The sequence below is a fragment of the Delphinapterus leucas genome, chromosome 12 (assembly GCF_059928025.1).
Source record: "Delphinapterus leucas isolate spDelLeu-1000000601 "Yukka" chromosome 12, BTC_Dleu_Yukka2, whole genome shotgun sequence".
Lineage (NCBI taxonomy): Eukaryota > Metazoa > Chordata > Mammalia > Artiodactyla > Monodontidae > Delphinapterus > Delphinapterus leucas.
In genome coordinates this window covers 82,862,138-82,881,568 of record NC_143140.1, presented here as the reverse complement: position 1 = coordinate 82,881,568, position 19,431 = coordinate 82,862,138, and the positions used below count along the sequence as shown (strand labels likewise).

The window sequence follows — 19,431 nt, the reverse complement described above, 5'->3', positions numbered from 1 at the left end:
ATGAGGAAATATAAGGTACAAAGTTGTTACTGAATGTATCCAAGATCTCAGGATTACTAACTGGTGAGGCTGGGATGCAAACCCAAGAGGTCTGAGTCTAGAGCTCATAACCTCAGCCTCCATGTTATATTTTCATGAAAAAACTGAGTTACTTCACTAATTGTTGATATACACTGCTGCACAAGCATATGTCATCTGGAATAATTGTTCTCTGTTTCTCTGCTTCCTTGACATTGTTAATATAGCCTTCATGCCTGTTGTAACCCTTGAGTAGTTGTGCTGAGGAACTTGAGGGCTTTCTGTCTGCCAGTGTGTGTTTATAGCAATATCATGTTTAATCTTCACAGTATGGCTTTACTGATGAGATGAAAATTCAGAGAGTGGTGCGACTCAAGGTCCCACAGCTAGTTTGTGTGTGAAGGTCAGAGCCAAGTTTCAACTCTAGACCTGTCTGATGCCACAGTCCATTCTTTCCAGCTGCACCCTGCTGCCACTCATATGTCTTCTTAGGACATAGAGATAAAGCCTTACAACATTATTCTAGTTTTGTTTAATTTGGTTTTTATCAACGTCATTCTGTTCTTCGGATTCCTCTGCATTGTGCTTTCCCCATACGTAGCTCCCACAAAAGGCTCTCAGATTGAATGTATATAAGCATTTTCAAACATAACTCTACTTTCTCCATGTGTTTTCCTGGGTTCAGGGAAACACTAGGGGGAAAAAACACTTTTATGCTTCTTATTTTATTCATGGGGTTCTGCTGTGATTCACAGATTTCACAATTGAATCTACAATGACAGTAAGTTCACATATAGTGATACTAGATGCTTCTAACCACAGAATTTAATGTTGTGACATTAGTACATACTGTATTTTAGGATATTATAAATCTCTCAACCATAAGGAAGATGTACTTACTCATTCTTATTCTTTCAAATTGCAGGGTACTTCTCTGAAGTAATGTTGATCTTTCTATGAGGACGTTAAATCTTTCAGACATGAAGATGAAGTAGTATTATGTAGTAACTATCTTATATGGTGTTATGTAATGATTTTGAGAGATGCTCTGTAGGAAAAGGTGGCTATCAGGAGTCTGACTTTTAAAAATTATTTACACTACTTATTTAGGAGAGAGCAGTTTATGATCAAAATTTGAAGCTCCTCTGATATAATCCAGGAGAAGAAATGAGACCCTAAGTTACTTTTTTTCCACTCAGGATTGTCTCTGGGTTTACCTTTTCTAATTCAGTATTCAATATATTTACCTGACAAAGTTGAGATAACTAAAATTTACCAGTGCCTCAAATATATGAAATTAATTTTTGAATTAAGGTGATTCACTGTTATTGAAAATCAGTGTGTGAACTTTATAAACCATTTTATCCTCAATTTTATGTGAAGGTAGTAAAAAAAAAAAAAATGATAATAGGTATGCCAGAGTGCCGGGCACTTAAAAATGAAATTGGTAATGAAATGTTAACAGTAAACTTTTTCACCGCGTTTTATGTAAAACTGCGTTTTATGTGAAAGAGCCTGAAAAGTAATTTGCCAAAGATGAACAACTAGTAATTAGCAAATCCAGAACCCTAGTCCAGGTTTGAGTAGTTCAAAACTTATCTTCTTTCCCTCGTGTAGTATATGGATATATAGTAAACAAGATTTAACAGCATTAAGATCAGTTTATAGCTCTTTTCAGAGAACTAGTTAACAAAATGTTTTTTTAAAGATCAGTGATACTCTGTGTTGACTAAGATATCCTTCAATTAAATAAACAAGTATTTATATTCACTGGCCTAGAAATCTGTTATCTTTATGACTGAAAAAAAAATCACTAATGATCATTGCCCAACTGGCCTGTAATAAACTAGCATATGTGTAGACAAGTTAATTACTATAATGTGGCTCAGAATTCTAAACAAAAAACCCAAACCGGGAGACAATGGAGTACACATTTTTTTGAGAATTGTTGGATAACTATGAAAGTAGTTCTCCAACTGTGAAGGTCTGGTTGTGGTTTCACTTACATAAAATGAAAATAATTTAACAAAGTGTCTATTTTGGCCATAATGAAAAAAAGTCTGTTTTATTGCTAAGAATATTATATGCCAACATTCTTATATGTTTGAATCTATCTATTTGTCTATCCATCTATTCTGGGGGAGAATACAGTATGTACAGTTTATTTGAGGGCAGAGTTTAATAGAAGATGCTGTTCTAACAATTATAATATCTTTTTTAGGAGTTTTCTAAACGAACAGAAGGTATTGCAGTCCAGGCTGAGAATCTTGTGAAGGAAGCTTCAGAGATCCCACTTGGGCCCAAGAACAAGCAGCTCCTTCAACGGCAGGCCAGGTCAATCCAAGAGCAAGTCAAAAAATTAGAAGACACACTTGAAGAAGAGTATGTGCTTGACAAGTCCTAAACTTTCTTCTCTGAGATAAAGTTTCATACACTCTTTCCTGTATATTGTATTCAAAACATTCTTTTAAAATCTCCAAGTGTCCGTGTATTTCAGCATGTTTTGAGGAAGCAACTTACAATTCAAAAGACAATATCACCAATAGAGAATCCAACATCTGTAACAGAGCAGAAAAATATAAGTGATGTGGTTTTTGCATCGTAAACTGATTCTGTTCATGAGAAAGCCATATCTATAAAATTTCAGTGGCCTTTGTACACTGGAGAAGGGAATCTCAAAAAAGAACCAATATTTAAGATAATTTTTTTACTGTGTTATTCTGCTGTCACCAGTTAGAGGGAAGGGTAGATTTTTGGTTGTGTAGATTCTAGGCCTAAATACATATGGCATAGACCAAGCATCTCCAACTCCAAGGAGCTCACAGAGCTTGCTTACGGTGCCTCAGTGTTCAAATTGTCACCGATTGTATACTATTTCCAAAAATTAATTTCAAAAATATATTTTATTTTTAAACATTTAGTGCTTAAATATCTAAAAAGAAAGAAAATAGTTTGGCCTATGGTATCCTGTTATGTACAAGATAGACACACACAAAAATTTGGAGGGGATAAACATGACCAGTGTTCCTCAAAATAATATGGCTGAATCGTTCTATTTTAAAGATTATTTGGTGGCAGATCACCAACATGTATTGTTTTTAAGGTATAGGACATAATTTCTAGATGAGTATTAAAATGTAAAATTTGTTTTTAATACTATTAACACCTTATAATTAATGTTGTACCTTTGTCTAAACTTTAAAATTTATTAAATAATTTATTTAAAGTAAATTGTGACTTAAACCTTTAAATATTATCTATCAAGGTAGAAATAGTAAAACTTAGAGTTTATTAGAAAGGAAGTTACTTCCATTAGAACTATCCACTTGACTCTTTATTTCATTAAAAAAATTGAAATATAATATAGCTTGAATTAACTGTACTGATGAGAGCATAGACTCATCCAGGGTGTACATTTGAGGCCGCAGTATTATTGAATTTGACAATCAATGATGCCATTGTATTTTCCTTGATGTCTTCAAGTGCCTTTTGGTAAACAGGGAAATTCCTTCTTTTTTTTTTTAACCCAAGGACTTAACAGTTCAATGATATACTCTTAGTTTCCCAGTCTTTTTCTAAACTGAAAGCCATAATCACCTGGTTATAGATGCATAACTATCACATGGCTATATGTGCATAACTAATACAAACTGGGAACCTATAATTGAAATTTTATTCACTAGATTTATTACAAATAAGTCCCAAGTTGTCTAAAAGCAGTTAGGGTGCTCATGTACAAGAATTTATAAAGTCTTTTAGAATCAAGATCATACAGACATCTAAGAATAGCTGAAATTGTTATAGATAATAGATGGCAGCCTCCACTCTAATAACAGAAGCAGCTCCTGCACGGCAGCGTGGGATTCAGATTGCAAGCTTTATCTTGCTTCATAAAGATGTATTTTATAAAGACCTCTGAGTATAAAGCATCACTGCAGTATCTCTCCTCTAAGAGCCAAAGGGCCACGTTGACAAAAGTAGGACTGTTAAAAAAACTGTGTGCACTGGAATCTAGGTGAGAAGTTTACTAAAATAAGTCTGGCAACTGCTGTTCGCGTGCACAGTTTGACAAGATTATGCCTGGATTCAAACCCTTTGGACCCAGCAATATTTTGTTCAAAGCACAGTTCCATCCATAACATAGCTTAGTGCTACCTCATTCTCAGAAGAGACAGGAATACTTGAGGACTGACTAACTCAGATCAAATGTGCATTTTTTTCCCCCTGTTCTAATAGTTTCAGCTTTGATGTGGTCACAGATGTCTTCACTATCTTTTCACCTGGTGATTTAAAGGAAAATGTTTTGTTTTTCTCTATTAAGATACTGCATTTTATTTACTTAATTTGGTTAATTTTAGTATTAAAACCATGGAAATGGTGAAAAACAAGTGGAATCATTTTGGCACTAATTTTGAGACCCTGTCCGTCTGGATAACTGAGAAAGAAAAAGAACTCAATGACTTGGAAACTTCGTCATCTGCCATGGACACACAAATCAACCAAATTAAGGTGACCTGCTCACAAGTTACATTTATAATCCATGTCTAGGTTTTAAGAGCGCCTTTCTTACATCTCATCAAATGCTATTTGTCCCCAGAACAAATCTATTGTTGCTATGTGACTCTATTAAAATTAAATTCACACAAAATGCTGAGCTAAAAGGTCTTGATTGATACTGGGCAACGCTTAATAGATGGAATTATGTATTAATATTGTCTGGCTTATGCATTCAAAGTCATTATTGTGTGCAATATCATTAAAATGTTTTTATGGTTACATTATTCTTTTCCTTGATTTTGAATTAACCCCATTAGAGTGCCCTGTTGATGGATTTATGCGCCATGAAATGTGTTCATCATCTACAACCTTATTTTTAAGAACTATTCTAAATGTCTAGCTCAAGTATTGGTGGCATTTACCCTCACCAGCCACAAGGAGGGGTTGGAGAAATTACTTTCTTCACGTGAAGCAATCAGATTCCATCGATCTAATGCTGGCATTTATGATGCCCTTGGGGGCATGGACTGAGACGCTCTGATATGTTATCCTCCAGTTCTAAAATAACCAAGTACATAGACTATCATCGTCCATTTCATTCAAGTAGCTTAAGAAAAAAAATGGGCTGAAAGAAATGAATTCTGAATGTTCATTTCTCTTTCTTTTATGCTATTTTTACACAACACATTTTCACAATTCAACCGCCTCTTTTTCTAACTCAGCTCAGTTTTTTTGGAGTGGGAAAACCCTTTGCCATTTCATTCGATTAAATATAGTAAAATAAATACCAAGGTGAGGGAATGTTTCACATTACGACTCAGAACAAGTCATTGCCATGTGCACAGTGGGAGGATGCAATATTGTTTAGCTAAGATTACAAGCTGTGCAGATTGCTTGTCACACATCTTCTGCGGTCAGGGATACATGGAGTCTGGTGTATGCAGTCTAGCTTATGTCTTGTGTGATATACTAGGCAAAACAGATGCCCAGCCATTAAAGAATGAAATATGTTTAATCTTTGAAACTGTTTTTAAAAGTTGCCGTTTAATTCTAAGAAAACAAAGAATAGCGCATTTAAATAGTTTTGTCTCAACATTCTTCCTTCAAAAATTTTTGACATACACCCTTTAACTTGTTTATCCTTTCTCAAATTCATTTTTCTATTTTCTTAAACCTTAATTCCAGAACTTCTGAAATATGTCGGTGATCAAATGTCATCACATTGCTTTTAAGAAACAAAATGATTAAGTATTTTATTTTTAAGTATATAAACATTCAGTTGTGGATTTCCATGCCATCAGGCTGAAATACATTTTAATATTCCAATATGGCACTTTGAAAACTATCTAAAAATGAATATGAGTATCAGGAAAAATATATTTGCTAGAAATAAGCAAAGATAGAGTTGAATACACTGTACTGTGGAGTTGAGGCTCACAGGTTCACTTTCTATTTCCAAACAGAAGATTACATTATAGGAAATGTTCAAAATATGTTAACACTTGTCATAGTATTTTCACTTCAAACTCTTTGGATTAAAATTAATGAAGCATTTGAGTGTTGCTGTGAAGATATTTACCTATAAGCCCATTTTTGTTCTTTATTACATGCTATTCCAAATTGACTAATTTCTTATTCCTAATTGAGAACTCACAAATGGTAAGAACGTACACTGGGTTCATCTTCCATCTTCTCTTCGTGGACTGGAAATTTTTTCTGCCACAATCCAACAATATAATTATATAGTTTGCATCTATGAATTTGTTAATGGCATATATTACTCTAAGAACTAAGAACTTTGATCTTAACTAAGATGGTTTCACCGAGGTGTTGGAAGCACCTAGAACAACTATTAGCACATAAACAACTCAAAATACATTTGTTGAATTATGAGTAATTTTTCCAAAAAAAATCATCTTAAAAAACAGCGAAACAAAGAAAGATTGTATTGATGCTCAAACAACAAATATCTATCAGATATACCACTATAGTCATGAATATGAAAAATAAAAACAAACAGCTGTTGTGTAACTGGCACTAATCTGATGCCAGCTACTTCCAAGAGTCTTATCTAAACAGAAGTTATTTCTGACTCTGTTGTCTCATCTAGACAGAAGTCACACATTTATTTTTTCTAGGGTAACAGTATTTTCTATTTAAATTATTTGAAACTGAGACTTGTCTGAATTTTTGGCTTTATTTTGATTGAATGGTTTGGCTCTTTTTCTCAGAGAAACAGTTTTTCTACTCTTATAAATAAATAAACCTCTGTTTATAAGAGGCCCCCCCAACACACGCGCACGCACGCGCATGTGCCCACTTTCAGTACTTTTCTTGGGTTGGCTAATAGGTAAAATGTCCTCCTGCCCCAAATGGAAATCATAGTCTGTAGGCTCCTTACTGTAGAGCCTGCAGCTAGCGAATAAAGCGGTGGTTCCCCAAGTGGATTTTCTGGGTCAGCAGCAGTGCATCACCCGGGAAGCTGTCAGAGCTGCGAAGTGGGCCCTGCCTGAGACCCAGTGAGTCTGACTCCCAGAGGTTGGAGCCAGGTGACCCTAATGTATTCCAAATTTGGAAACCATTGGCATAAAGTATAGGTGATAAATATGAAAAGACTGGGCTTAGGTAGGAGCAGAATCAGAAAAGCTTTTAGTTAGGTAAAATATGAAATACTCAGCTTCATTTTAGGAAGATTAAGTGAATGCCAATATTAGCATTCCTATGAGTTTGGCAACATACTACTTCCCAGACCAGTTGGTCAAAACTCTTGACTCATAGGATAAGCAGAGAATTCTCTGTACCTTCAGAGAGACTGTAAGAGTTCCAGGGACATGTTCTTGCTTCACTGTGAGCAGGGGTGGCCTCTTCTCCTTATTCTACATCCAGCGAGTATGACCACCACCAGTTTGTATTTTTCAGACGTTGTCTGCATACCTATCCTCCCCAAACGAGGTCAGGAAACACATGGTGTGTGTTTGTAGCTAGCTGCTTTCTAATAGTGCAAGTATGTTGAAATGTCAGTTAAGGAAAAATTCTGCTGATTTTCTCTCTCTGCAGATGTTTGTATCATTTCAGGAAGGCAGGCTTGCTCAGCCTCCATTGTCATTTTTCTTGTTTTAAATATTAGGTCACGATTCAGGAAATAGAAAGTAAGATCAGCAGCATTACAGGACTAGAAGAAGCAGCTCAGTCTTTTGCTCAATTTATTACCACTGGAGAATCTGCTCGAATCAAAGCCAAGTTAACACAGATAATAAGATACTGGGAAGAACTCCGAGAACATGCACAGAGTCTGGAAGGAACAATCCTGGGACATTTATCTCAGCAGCAAAAGTTTGAAGAGAATCTTAAAAAGGTAACAATTGGTCCTTGCATGCTAAAGTTACCTATTTCACATTGCATTTTATAAATTGTCCAGAAATAATGGAATAAGGAAAAGACACAATTTGCCAGTTATTTACCAAGTTGTCAGTGATGACTGAGTTTGTAATTTATATGTAACCTTTTTTCAGGGAATATAAAAATGCCATTATATATTGTGTTCAGATAGGTATTAAGTCTTAATTATACTTCTTTCAAATAGTGGAACACATTGATTTGGGTTTTTTTTAAAAATAGATTTTATCATCCCACTGAACGTTATCCAAAAAAGATAGGCATGCTGTTTCCCCAGTAACCTTCTCTGCCTTGATGTATGTTTTCCCCATCATCATTTTTATATATTACCAATGTTTTAGATCCAGCAGACTCTGTCTGAATTTGAAGATAAACTTGCTGATCCAATTAAGATATGTTCTTCAGCTACAGAAACATACAAAGTTCTCCAAGAACATATGGTAAGAGCGTGTTTCAACGTTTCTTCTTATTTATCTACTCAGATATGTGATAATTCCTGCTTGAAAGGAAAACAGTAAATATTTTTATTAGAGTTAAAATTGAAAAAAATTGTATGTTACTTGAGGAATAATATAGATCAAACATATTCACTTCATATAACACAAGAAATATAACTGTGCAAATAAGTTTTCATTAAAAATGTATTTTAAAGAGTAGTCATTTAAGATATATTTCTCTCTCATAATTAGAACAGGTGACTTTTTCAGATTATAGCTGTAATAAGCCCCGTTACGTCTTGCCAACATTATAAAAAATTAAATGTGCAGAAAAATATGTATACATTTGCATAGCAGATTTCAGATTCTAACCCACTACACTCAGATGTGCAAAGATTATGTCCTCACTGATCTTTTCCCCAGTGGCTAGCTTTTTTGATCTGGTCCCTGAACTGGTAACCACTGTGAGATATTTTGCAAAGCAATAGATGCCTCTGGAAGAATTCAGAGGAAGGAGCAAAGCAAGAGAATCATGCACAAAGAAATACTCAAAAGAAGTGTGTTAATTAATAAACCAGAAAATAATGTATATATATATAAAATCTCTATTATGTGTGCATGCATGCACAAATACAGAGAAGGGGGCCACAGTAATAGCAAACAGTTGACAAAAGCACAAGTGGAAGAGAAAGTGGAATTTATATTGTTTGAATATTTATCATAAGAATGCATTATTGTGTTACTTATGTAATTTTTAAAAGAATAACCCCCAAATGAGGAAAAGTAGGAAAATTAGATTGGATAGAATTATTTTAATAGACAACTAAGTTAACAGTTGAGTACCAGAGAGGATAATATGGTATGTTTCTAATATTTGGATTTCCTAAAGCAAGTTGTTTTTCTCTGTCTTGATTTTCTGATCTGTAAAATGGGAGCAAATGAAAGAACATACCTCTTATGGTTCTTATGAAGATTAAATGAGATAATATATATAATGTACATAACACAGTGCCTGCCACATTCTCAGGTTCCCTAATTGTTCTTATCATGGATTCCTGACGGCAGCTATGTCAGCCATAACTTCCCATATATTTTTTTAATAAAATTATAGCATGTTGCATGTAGCTCTTATAAATTAGGAGTAGGGTTTTTTAAAATATATTTGGTATAAAATGAATAACAATTTTCACAAATTATCTAAATCCTTAAGGGAAAGTTGTAATTATTCAGATAAACAGCAACAAATTCTTATTTAGGGAATAGTCTCTCCATTCTCACCTTTGACTTCTGCATTTATGAAGTAACTTGCTTGTCACTTTCACTATGTCTCGCTGAAAATCATGGGCAGAGACTTTTTTTTTTGCTGAAAATCATGGGCAGAGACATTTTTTAGTACCATTGCTGTTTATTATGCCTTTACGAAAACGTTTGGTGATAACGGGTCTCAAAGAAAAACTTAGGTCTCCTTTCTTGATGCTATGCATTCATGGAACTCTTTTGCTCTCACATCAGGATCTCTGTCAGGCCCTGGAATCACTGACCAGCACGGTGGCTGCCCTGTCAGCCAGCGCCCGCAAGGTCTCTCACAGAGACTCCTCCATCCAGGAGGCTGCGGCCCTGAAGCAGAACTATGAGTGTTTGCTGCGTCAGACTAAGGAGAGACAGATTGTGCTCGAGAAGCTGCTGACCCACTGGCAGAGGTGAGCAGCCTTCCTTCTCCAGTTGGCAGCCAGGGTTTCAATAGCTACTCCTAACTAGGAAACTCTGGACTTTAAGTGATGGGACATGATCATCCCGCATGTAAAACTCATCAACTCATGCGCCTACCATGGGAAGACATTGATCTTCATTATAAGATGAAGATCCCTGATTGTGGAGGGGATGTATGAGTATCTTTACACATTGCACACATCTAAACACATGTGCAAGTTCATACACAAACATGAAAGGAGTGGTTTTTCCACCTTCACGTCTAGAAAAAGACAAGAAACACTGTGGTATTTATAATGGTTACTGTTGAACCCTTCAACTTCAGAAAAGTTTTCAAGTATGATAATTTTGCATGAATTTGTTTCTTATCTCTGCTTTGTGTAGGCTAGAGAAAGAACTGTCTACCTTTTTGACTTGGTTAGAGCGATGTGAAGCTATAGCCAGTCCCCCAGAAGCCAACATTTCTGCAGACAGAGTCAAGGTGGAGAATGAACTTCAATTAGTACAGGCAAGTTCAAGGAAGTGAGAGGAAAATGAAATGCTCTTTGTTATGGTTGCGTTGTAAAACAAAATCAAGTACGAAATCCCTTCTGCAACTTAACTTCTTGTTTTCGTTTCATGATCCTGCAAAGAAGAGCAGCCCTGACCTGAAAGACAAAGTCATGGTGAACTTTGTGATGATAAGTTTCCATGATGTATTAGAAAATCCTGTAACATAATGTCTGGCACTTGAATGCAAATTATTGGCAGGGGAGTTGAAGGAGAAATGGGTAGAAACATAGATGAAACAAGGTTGACCATCAGTGAATAATTTTTGAAGTTGGGTAATAGCTGTATTCCTTCTACTTTTGCATTTGTATGAATTTTGGGTAATAAAAAAGTCACAGTAATGATTATTTTCAAGCAAGACACCATAAATTGAATAAGCACAAATGCAGAAGATAGAAAGACAAAGAATACTAGCTCATTACATTCTTGAAGAAGCCAACTTTTTATACTTAAAATAATCTTTAAGTATTACTGAAACTGCAGACAACGTTACTGATTCTGGAGATTAATGACTTGCTTTAAGTGATGCTATCTGTGCCAGAAAATTCAACAGGCAATATTGCTTCACAAAAGATACTTATTGTGTAACAGATTTACACCCCAACTTTCTCCCATCACCTTTGACAAAATGTTTAAGAGGAAACTAGTTCTTTTAGTTTTCATAACTGCTTCTCTAAAAACTCCATCAGAGCATGTCTGTAGCATCTGATCCTATCCCCCCATCTTCAGATGTTCTCCTACCTTGACTTTGAGGGTTTCTCACACTCTTGGTTCTCCTGCCTTTCTAGTCTATCAAACACCAATGTTCTGCATTAATCTCCCAAAAAGTCCCTGCTCAGAAACCTCCAGTGACTGTCCTGCCTGAGGATAAAGGGCAGCCCTCAGTCCACAATCCAGTGTTTATCTTCTTATAAATGCATTGTGGGCTGTTCTAAGAAGGGAAGTCATAGCTCCTTTTCTTAAAAATGATACAAAGATATCTGCCCATATAAAACTGTATTCCTGGACTTCCCTGGTGGCGCAGTGGTTAAGAATCCACCTGCCAATGCAGGGGAGACGGGTTCGAGCCCTGGTCCAGGAAGATCCCACATGCCGCGGAGCAATTAAGCCCGTGTGCCACAACTACTGAGCCTGTGCTCTAGAGCCCGTGAGCCACAACTGTGGAAGCTCGCGCACCTAGAGCCCATGCTCTGCAACAAGAGAAGCCACTGCGATGAGAAGCCCGCGCGCTGCAACGAAGAGTAGCCCCCGCTCGCCGCAAGTAGAGAAAGCCCGCACGCAGCAACAGACTCAAAGCAGCCATAAATAAATAAGTAAATCAGTAAGTAAATAAGTACGTGTCTCTGTGTGGAAAACAGTGCTATACAAATTAGAGGACCAAGATTGGCCCCCATCCAGGCACTGTGTCAGCCAAGCTGCCTCCCTACCATGGTCTGAACATTCCTTGTACATTCCCACCTCCTGGCCTGTGTCTTCATCCAGCTCAGCGTAAGTCCTGGTTCTCCTTTGAGGTCTTTCCTGTTGTCCATAGGCTGTGTACTCCTCCCTGTGATACCTGTAGCAATTTTGCTTGTATCACACATGTGGCCTCACTAGGGAGGGGAAAGAAAACATTTTGACAAGCATCAACTATGTGCCATGCTACAACTGTCTATATAGTGCTTATCTGTTATCTCTTATTAGGTAGGAACCACAGCTTTTATGCACCACTCACATCACCTAAGAGATTCATTGCCTGATTTAAAAATGAGTAGTTCTGTTGCACGAAAGTAAAATGAAGACCCTTTAAGTTCCCTGGTTTGGCCTAATGTAGTCTTTAAACAGAGAGACACACTGTGTTCCCAGTACCTAGAATTGTACCTCTGTCATTGTTAGATATGCTTTGTTTTTCTTCAGCAACAGTTTTTCTTTGATTCTTTTCACCTACTCAGTTTCTTTATTCTGAAAGAAATTCTACAGCTTCTAAATTTGCCTAACTTAATATAACCCAGGCACTGGGAAACTAATTCAGGTTTCAGAAGCATTTTTAATGTTGCATTAGAGGTTAAGTGGATCCATTTCTAAACCAAGGGATAAAAACCGTTTTTAGCCTGGTCCCAATGACCTCCGTTTTGCAAGAACACAAAGCCTTTGGACAGCAACCACCTGTGTCACGTGGTCCTTCCTGGTCAGTCTCATTGGGATGAGATCTGTAATCCATTCTGTTTTTTCTCAGGGGCTGCAAAATGAAATTGTATCCCAGGCCTCAAACTACAGCAACCTATTGCAACTAAAGGAATCCCTATTCTCAGTGGCCTCCAAAGATGATGTGAAAATGATGAAACTACATTTGGAGCATCTGGATGAGAGATGGAGAGATCTGCCTCAGATAATTAGCAAAAGGTTTGGTTTCAAAACAAAGCTTCTAGTATTGTTCATTTTTTAAAATGGTGAGCATATAAATTAAGAAAGCCTAGCTTTGTTTATTTAACCCAATTATTCAGGGCATAATTATAGAAGGGAAGAAAACTACTTTATTCGTCATTTTAAAAATCAGAGTGCTTAATAATTAGTATTTCTAATGAACCTCAATTCAAAATTTTAGTCTTGCAATCCGGGCAAATGATCAAATTAGCTGAACAATATTGAAGAGCAGAGGATTACTCGGGTTTGTATTATTATTGCCCAAGCTGTTTATGTACAGGAGAAAAAAGGTAATTAAAATTTTGCCTCACATGTTATTTCTCAACAAAGGATATGTATTTTTTTTTCCATTTCATTCCTATATAGATCTTTGTAGAGAGCAGGGAAATTATTATTATATTAAAAGGAGACAAAAAAAAATTAAGTGTCAATTGACTAGATGATTAACAAAAAATTAAAAAAAAATTAAGTGTCAATTGACTAGATGATTAACAATTGACATTTATTCCTTTCTAAGATGCCAGAAAACAAATTTTTGACTTAAATTGGTATTGATTGTCCATGTAATCTTGAATAAGGCATTTAACCTTTCTAGTCAATTTTTAATTTATTTATTCAGCAAATATTTACTGAGTTTTTACAATGAGTACTGCACTCTTCTGAGTGCTGGGGTTATAGCAACAGTAAACAGAGTTCTGCTCTTCACCTCCGTGGAACTTGTATTTGTTCCATTGTCTATTCATTCATTTATTCAATTAGCAAATGTTTATTGGGTACCTGTTGAGTACAAGGCACCATATCAGAAATTGAAACCGTAAAAATAAATAAAACCTGACCTCAACTATTTTAGAGATCAGCATGGGAATAACAAGAAATCCAATGAGAGGTGAGCACAGGATATTATGGGAACAAAAAGAAAGGACATTTGAATGGGTTCATGAAAGGCTGACAAAAGGTTTTGGTGCCAAACTCTTGAAAGATGAGTTATTTTTTGTAAAATAGAGGAGGACCTGCCTTCTGCCTGTCTCCCAAAGGGAAAGTAAAGGGTTTTAAAATGATACAAATGTATAAAAGCATTAAAAATATAGTATATGCTTGTAAAGATAATGTGTAGAAGGTTTTGTAAGGATTAAAACATGAAAGTCTATTTAAAAAGTTGAACTTTGGATATGAACCATTGTAACAAATATTAATATTTGATTAAGGTATTATTCTTAATGCCAGCTTTGGACTCTGACCTTAGATCACCTATTGTTTATCCATCTAATTTATTACACAAGCGGTGATTGATCCCTGACCGTATCCCAGTCACCTTTCTTGGTACTAAGGATATAGCAGTAAGCAAAGCAAGTAAAGTCCAATCTCTTATTCAGTGAGGAAGAGGATAAATGTACCATTAATCAAATGAATGAACAAGACTGTTTCCGGTGGTGTTCAGTAATATGAAAACAACAAAATAGGGTTATATGTCAGGGACCATAGATTGGGTGGCCAAGCCACATCTCAGGGGACGTAACATCTATTAAGATCCGGATGCTGTATAGGAAGCAGATTCATGGTACTTTGGGGGCAAAGGATACAGGCAGGGAGAGCCAAAAGTCTCTAAGACAGTAGTGAGCTGGGATATTGGGGAAACAGAGATGAGTGGCAGTGTGAGGCCTCGCTGTATCAGATGAGGGCACAGGAGTTGATTACGTGGGATCCTTCGTAGGCCACAGTAAGGAGTTTTGGAGTTTTGCCTTCCTGTGTGCAACAGGAAATTGCCCCCGTGTCTAAGCTTGGCAGAGAATGTTCTGATTACATTAAGGTCATTTCTGGCTTCTACCTACAACGTGGATTGAAGGGAGGCCACGGTGGCAGGAAGGAGGCCAATGTGGCAGCAGTCGGAGGCAAGGCGGCAGATGAAGAGAGTCAGACCAGAATGTAGAAGCGGAGAGAAGAGCACAGAACGTACCGTGATGGGGGTGCTAACAGGATCAACGTAGAGCAGATGTGGTGGTAAAGAAATGGAGGGATGAAGGGTGACTCGTAGGACCATCTGGGTGGATGGTGGTCACATTAACTGAGACAGGAAAAGTGTGAGAGAAACGGGGTGTGAGAAGTAGAAAACACCAAGAGTTCTGGTCTGTCCGTGTATGACAACACTGCTTTTGCCCTTGGTTAAGCTTATCCCAAAAAATGTATCATCATTCTGTCCAGCTGTGGGGCATTTTAACTTCAACATCTTTCTGTACATAGGATTAACTTTCTTCAGTCTGTGGTCGCTGAACACCAGCAATTTGATGAACTGCTGCTTTCCTTTTCTGTCTGGATTAAGCTGTTCCTCAGTGAATTACAGATGACTTCTGAGATAAGCATAATGGACCATCAAGCAGCTCGTATGCGACACAAGGTAAAGTGCATTCTTTTAAGACTGAAGAATTTATTTATAAGAGAGAGCTCTTGAATTATGAAGGGATGCAACATTAAAAAAAAAACACTTGACAGCAATTTAACTTCTTACTAATATGCAAATGTTTTAATAATTGAGCATATGGGTCCAGGCAATGTGTTATACAGACAAATTAAACAGATAAAGCTACTTCAGTTAAAACAGGCAACCACCTTAAGACACTGTTCCTTCAAAGTGGAGCAAATTATTTGTAGGGTGAGGTGATAAGAATGTTCCTTTTTTTAGCTTCGTTTGCTTTGTTCCAATGCTGAAAACTACTACTGAATTCCAATGCTTTAATGATAGAGTTTTTCTGAATTACTCTTTAGCCTGAAAGTTATTTAAAATTTATGATTTATTTTCCTTATTTATAATTTATACATAATATCTATCCAGGCATCAAAAAATAAAACATTTAAAAAATCAGATACTGACCATCAAGCATTGGAATAGTCGGAGATAAGCTACATAGTTAAGCTTATAACAATATTTAATAATAAAACACTTAATATTTATTGAGTGCTGACTCTGTGCTGGGTTTGCTAATTAGTTTTACCCAAAGGAAAAGTACTTCCTCATATATTCCTGTTAGGAGTCAGGGATACTGTCTTACTTAATGACTTACATTTCAAAGGGATGGCTCCCCTGTCCTTGAGAAAGATATTGTGAGTTGTAAAGCTGGCCAGAGGTTTTAAAAAAATTTATACCGCAAAGGAGCAGACAGTGGATTTGTAAATTTTCTAACGTAAATGCTCAAAGAAGTCCTCAGAAGTTTAGTAGTCAAGCTGAGGAGAATATTTAGGCCACTGTGGTCAAGACCAAGACAGAGATGGTGACTTGTCTTTAATGGGAACCATGCTGAGATCGTTGGCAAATCTCTGCTGGATTTTAAGCCAGATCTATTGACAGCTAGCCAAATTTCCTATACAACAGGCTCACCCTGGTTAATCTACATCTGTTTAAAAAGAAGGCAGCTAAAACTTGTGCAGGTTTCTACCTGCCTTCTTCACTACCTCTGAACAGGTGTTAATGTTCATCTGTTGCTTACACTCCTTCCCTGCAAACTGTTGAAATTAGCTCTAATATATACATAAATATTGTAATTTATATATAAATAAATTATTATAATATGTAAAATATAAATACATGTATTATATATAATAGAGCTTAGCTCTAATATATAAATACTATAATTTGTATATAAATATATTATAATATTTACAATGTAAATATATAATATGCATTATATATAATAGAGCTAATTCCATATATTAATAATTCTAAATTAAAATTAATTAATTCTAAAATAGAACTAATTCTATATATATTTTAGTTATATTGTAGGCATATGTATAGTTAAAAGAAATCGAATATTTGGAAGATTTTAAAAGATATATACATATATGTATGTGTCTGTATACACACACATATGTATATAATTATATATATCTATAATTTCTTTTAACTATTTCTATCCACAAAGAAATTATTTTCCATGGAATGAATTAGTTCCAAATGAGAGCTATGCTTTATGTGAAATATGTAGGTAAAGCAAAACAAAAGAAATTTAAAAAATGTTTCTACAAGATTCACCATAGTTGACCCTTATGCCATCCATTGCATTTAAAATGTATCTTGACATCACAAATCCTGACGATATCTGTGTTGGTAAAACAGTGTATCTGGGGAATCAATAACTAACTCTGTCCTCTTCCAGGACCATGCAGCAGAAGTAGAGAGCAAAAAGGGAGAATTGCAGAGTCTGCAGGGTCACCTAGCGAAGCTGGGTGCTCTGGGCCGCGCTGAGGACCTTCACCTCCTCCAGGGCAAAGCGGAGGACTGCTACCAGCTGTTTGAGGAGGCCAGCCAGGTCGTGGAGAGGCGGCAACTTGCCCTCTCCCACTTGGCAGAATTCCTGCAGGGCCATGCCTCTCTGTCAGAGGTTCTCCACCGGCTGAGGCAAACAGTGGAAGCAACCCACAGTATGAATAAGAAACAGTCTGACTTACTAGAAAGGGACCTCAAGGCTGCTATCCGAGATGTGAAAACATTAGAAGCTACTGCCATCAGTCTTGATGGCCTTCTTACCAAAGCCCAATACCATCTCAAATGTGGAAGTTCTGAGCAGAGGACTTCCTGCAGAACTACAGCTGATCATCTCTGCTTTGAATTAGAGAGGATCCAGAACCTTCTGGGAACCAAGCAGAGTGAGGCAGATGCCCTGGCGGTATTGAAGAAAGCCTTCCAAGAGCAGAAAGAGGAGTTGCTGAAAAGCATTGAGGACATCGAAGAAAGGACTGACAGAGAGCAGCTGAAAGAACTAACCCGCCAAGCGCTTCAACAGAGGTGAATGGAAACCGTGGAAGCCGGTTGTCTCGTGTACTTTTTATTTGGTCTGGAATGAACTCTTGTGCAAAACTATAATAGTACCAGATTTAGCTACTTATTTTAAACATATTTTGAGGGGACTTCCCTGGCAGTCCAGTGATTAGGACTCTATACTTCCACTCCAGGGGCACGGGTTCGATCCCTGGTCGGGGAACTGAGATCCCGCATGCCTCATGGCCAAAAAGAAATATTTTGAGGGTAAAATTAGTGACTGTTTTAACACTTAAGAAGTACTAAAATTTCCTTGTTTTCCTTAAGGACTTTCCTAAGAGGTATATATAAGCCACTCTATTTACCATAGAGTATATTGATCATATCACCTATTTTTAAGCAGTTTTTAACTGATAGAAGAAGGGACTCGTCTTCTGTAACAAGAATGAAAGGCAGAGGAGAAAGAAAGTGAAGTAGATTTGTATTTCTGGTGGTAAAATATGAGGTAATTTTTCCCGGTGGCTTCTAGCTTCTCAGAAAGGACTGGAGTGAGGTCCTTAGTTGAGAGTGAGTGACAGGAAGTTGTGGGGAGAAAACGTAGGGAAAAATGGGAATGAAGCCTCTGGTGCTTGGTAAGTGATAAGCTGCCATTTGAGATTTGTATTCATTCACTTGAAGGGGAACCAAACAGCCTGGCAAAGTGGTTCTCCCCCACTACTTTTACCTGTTTGCTTAGAGGTGTGGAGGATGCAGAGAAGTGGGTTTAAGCAAAGTCGGGGTTTTGTCAGGTGAGATTAACAGAGAAGCTAGGGGGTCAAAGTTATTTTTCCGCAGTAAATTTGAGAAGTAATTTTTTACTATAGCGGTCTTTTCAACCTTCTTTTTCCTTCTCAGTAGAACTTCTCCCCACTCATCTTCTCAACATCGCTTTCTGTTGCATTTTTCAGGGGCCAAAGAAGAAGCAGAAATGCGTTCATGCTAAGGCGCCCGTAATTGATAAAGATTATATTGACCCTGCCACAGTCATTGCCATTTGCTTCCTTTTAACTAGAATCAAACATCAAGCTAAGGCTTTGGTTAGGTGATAATGACTCCTGAGGTTATATGCCTCATGGGCAATAAGCTATCTGACTAGCTTAGCAATAAATTTACAAAAGGGAATAAAATTTGGGAAGGAAAAATGGCCTCCAGAGTAAGGGTAGAAGGACGAGCAAAGTATGGCAAAGGAGCAAATGGCTCAGCCAGGAAATGAGCGGTAGGGTTGGTGCTGTACGGCCCTTCCTCGCAGGCTCGGTTCCAGCAGACCAGGAGATCCTAAAATTGCTGGAGGAGGCCTGGGTTGGGCTGGAAAGCCACGTCAGTACCCACAACACTGAACTCACCAAGGTTGCACAGAGGCTATGGAAAATGTTGCCTGGAATCTATTGATCATTAAATCCCAGTCATTACCATACTCATGTGTTACTGGGTGACCTTGAGCAAATCACCTCTCTTCTTATAAAATGGAGATATTTTGATAATACCTGCTCCTAGCCGCTTTGCTTTGGGAATTAAATGGGATATTGCATATAGTCAGCACTATACCAAAATGCAAGAACTACAAGAGTCAGTGGCTGCCTCTCTGTGACCACTTTCTTTTACAAATACTCAAATATTAATATATTAAGGACC

General features: G+C 37.0%; 1 protein-coding gene across 14 annotated transcripts in view; it reads left to right on the top strand.

The window, feature by feature from the left end:
• SYNE1 (spectrin repeat containing nuclear envelope protein 1) overlaps nucleotides 1-19,431 on the top strand; it is a 454,201-nt gene that overhangs the window by 167,373 nt on the left and 267,397 nt on the right. For all 14 annotated transcript variants that reach the window (XM_089922151.1, XM_089922158.1, XM_089922157.1 and 11 more), the window contains exons 31-39: nucleotides 2,240-2,400; nucleotides 4,377-4,527; nucleotides 7,643-7,870; nucleotides 8,253-8,351; nucleotides 9,861-10,048; nucleotides 10,443-10,566; nucleotides 12,823-12,989; nucleotides 15,249-15,402; nucleotides 17,159-17,787. In XM_089922151.1, the coding sequence (XP_089778277.1) occupies nucleotides 2,240-2,400; nucleotides 4,377-4,527; nucleotides 7,643-7,870; nucleotides 8,253-8,351; nucleotides 9,861-10,048; nucleotides 10,443-10,566; nucleotides 12,823-12,989; nucleotides 15,249-15,402; nucleotides 17,159-17,787 (1,901 nt within the window). The remainder of the gene's footprint in view (nucleotides 1-2,239; nucleotides 2,401-4,376; nucleotides 4,528-7,642; nucleotides 7,871-8,252; nucleotides 8,352-9,860; nucleotides 10,049-10,442; nucleotides 10,567-12,822; nucleotides 12,990-15,248; nucleotides 15,403-17,158; nucleotides 17,788-19,431) is intronic.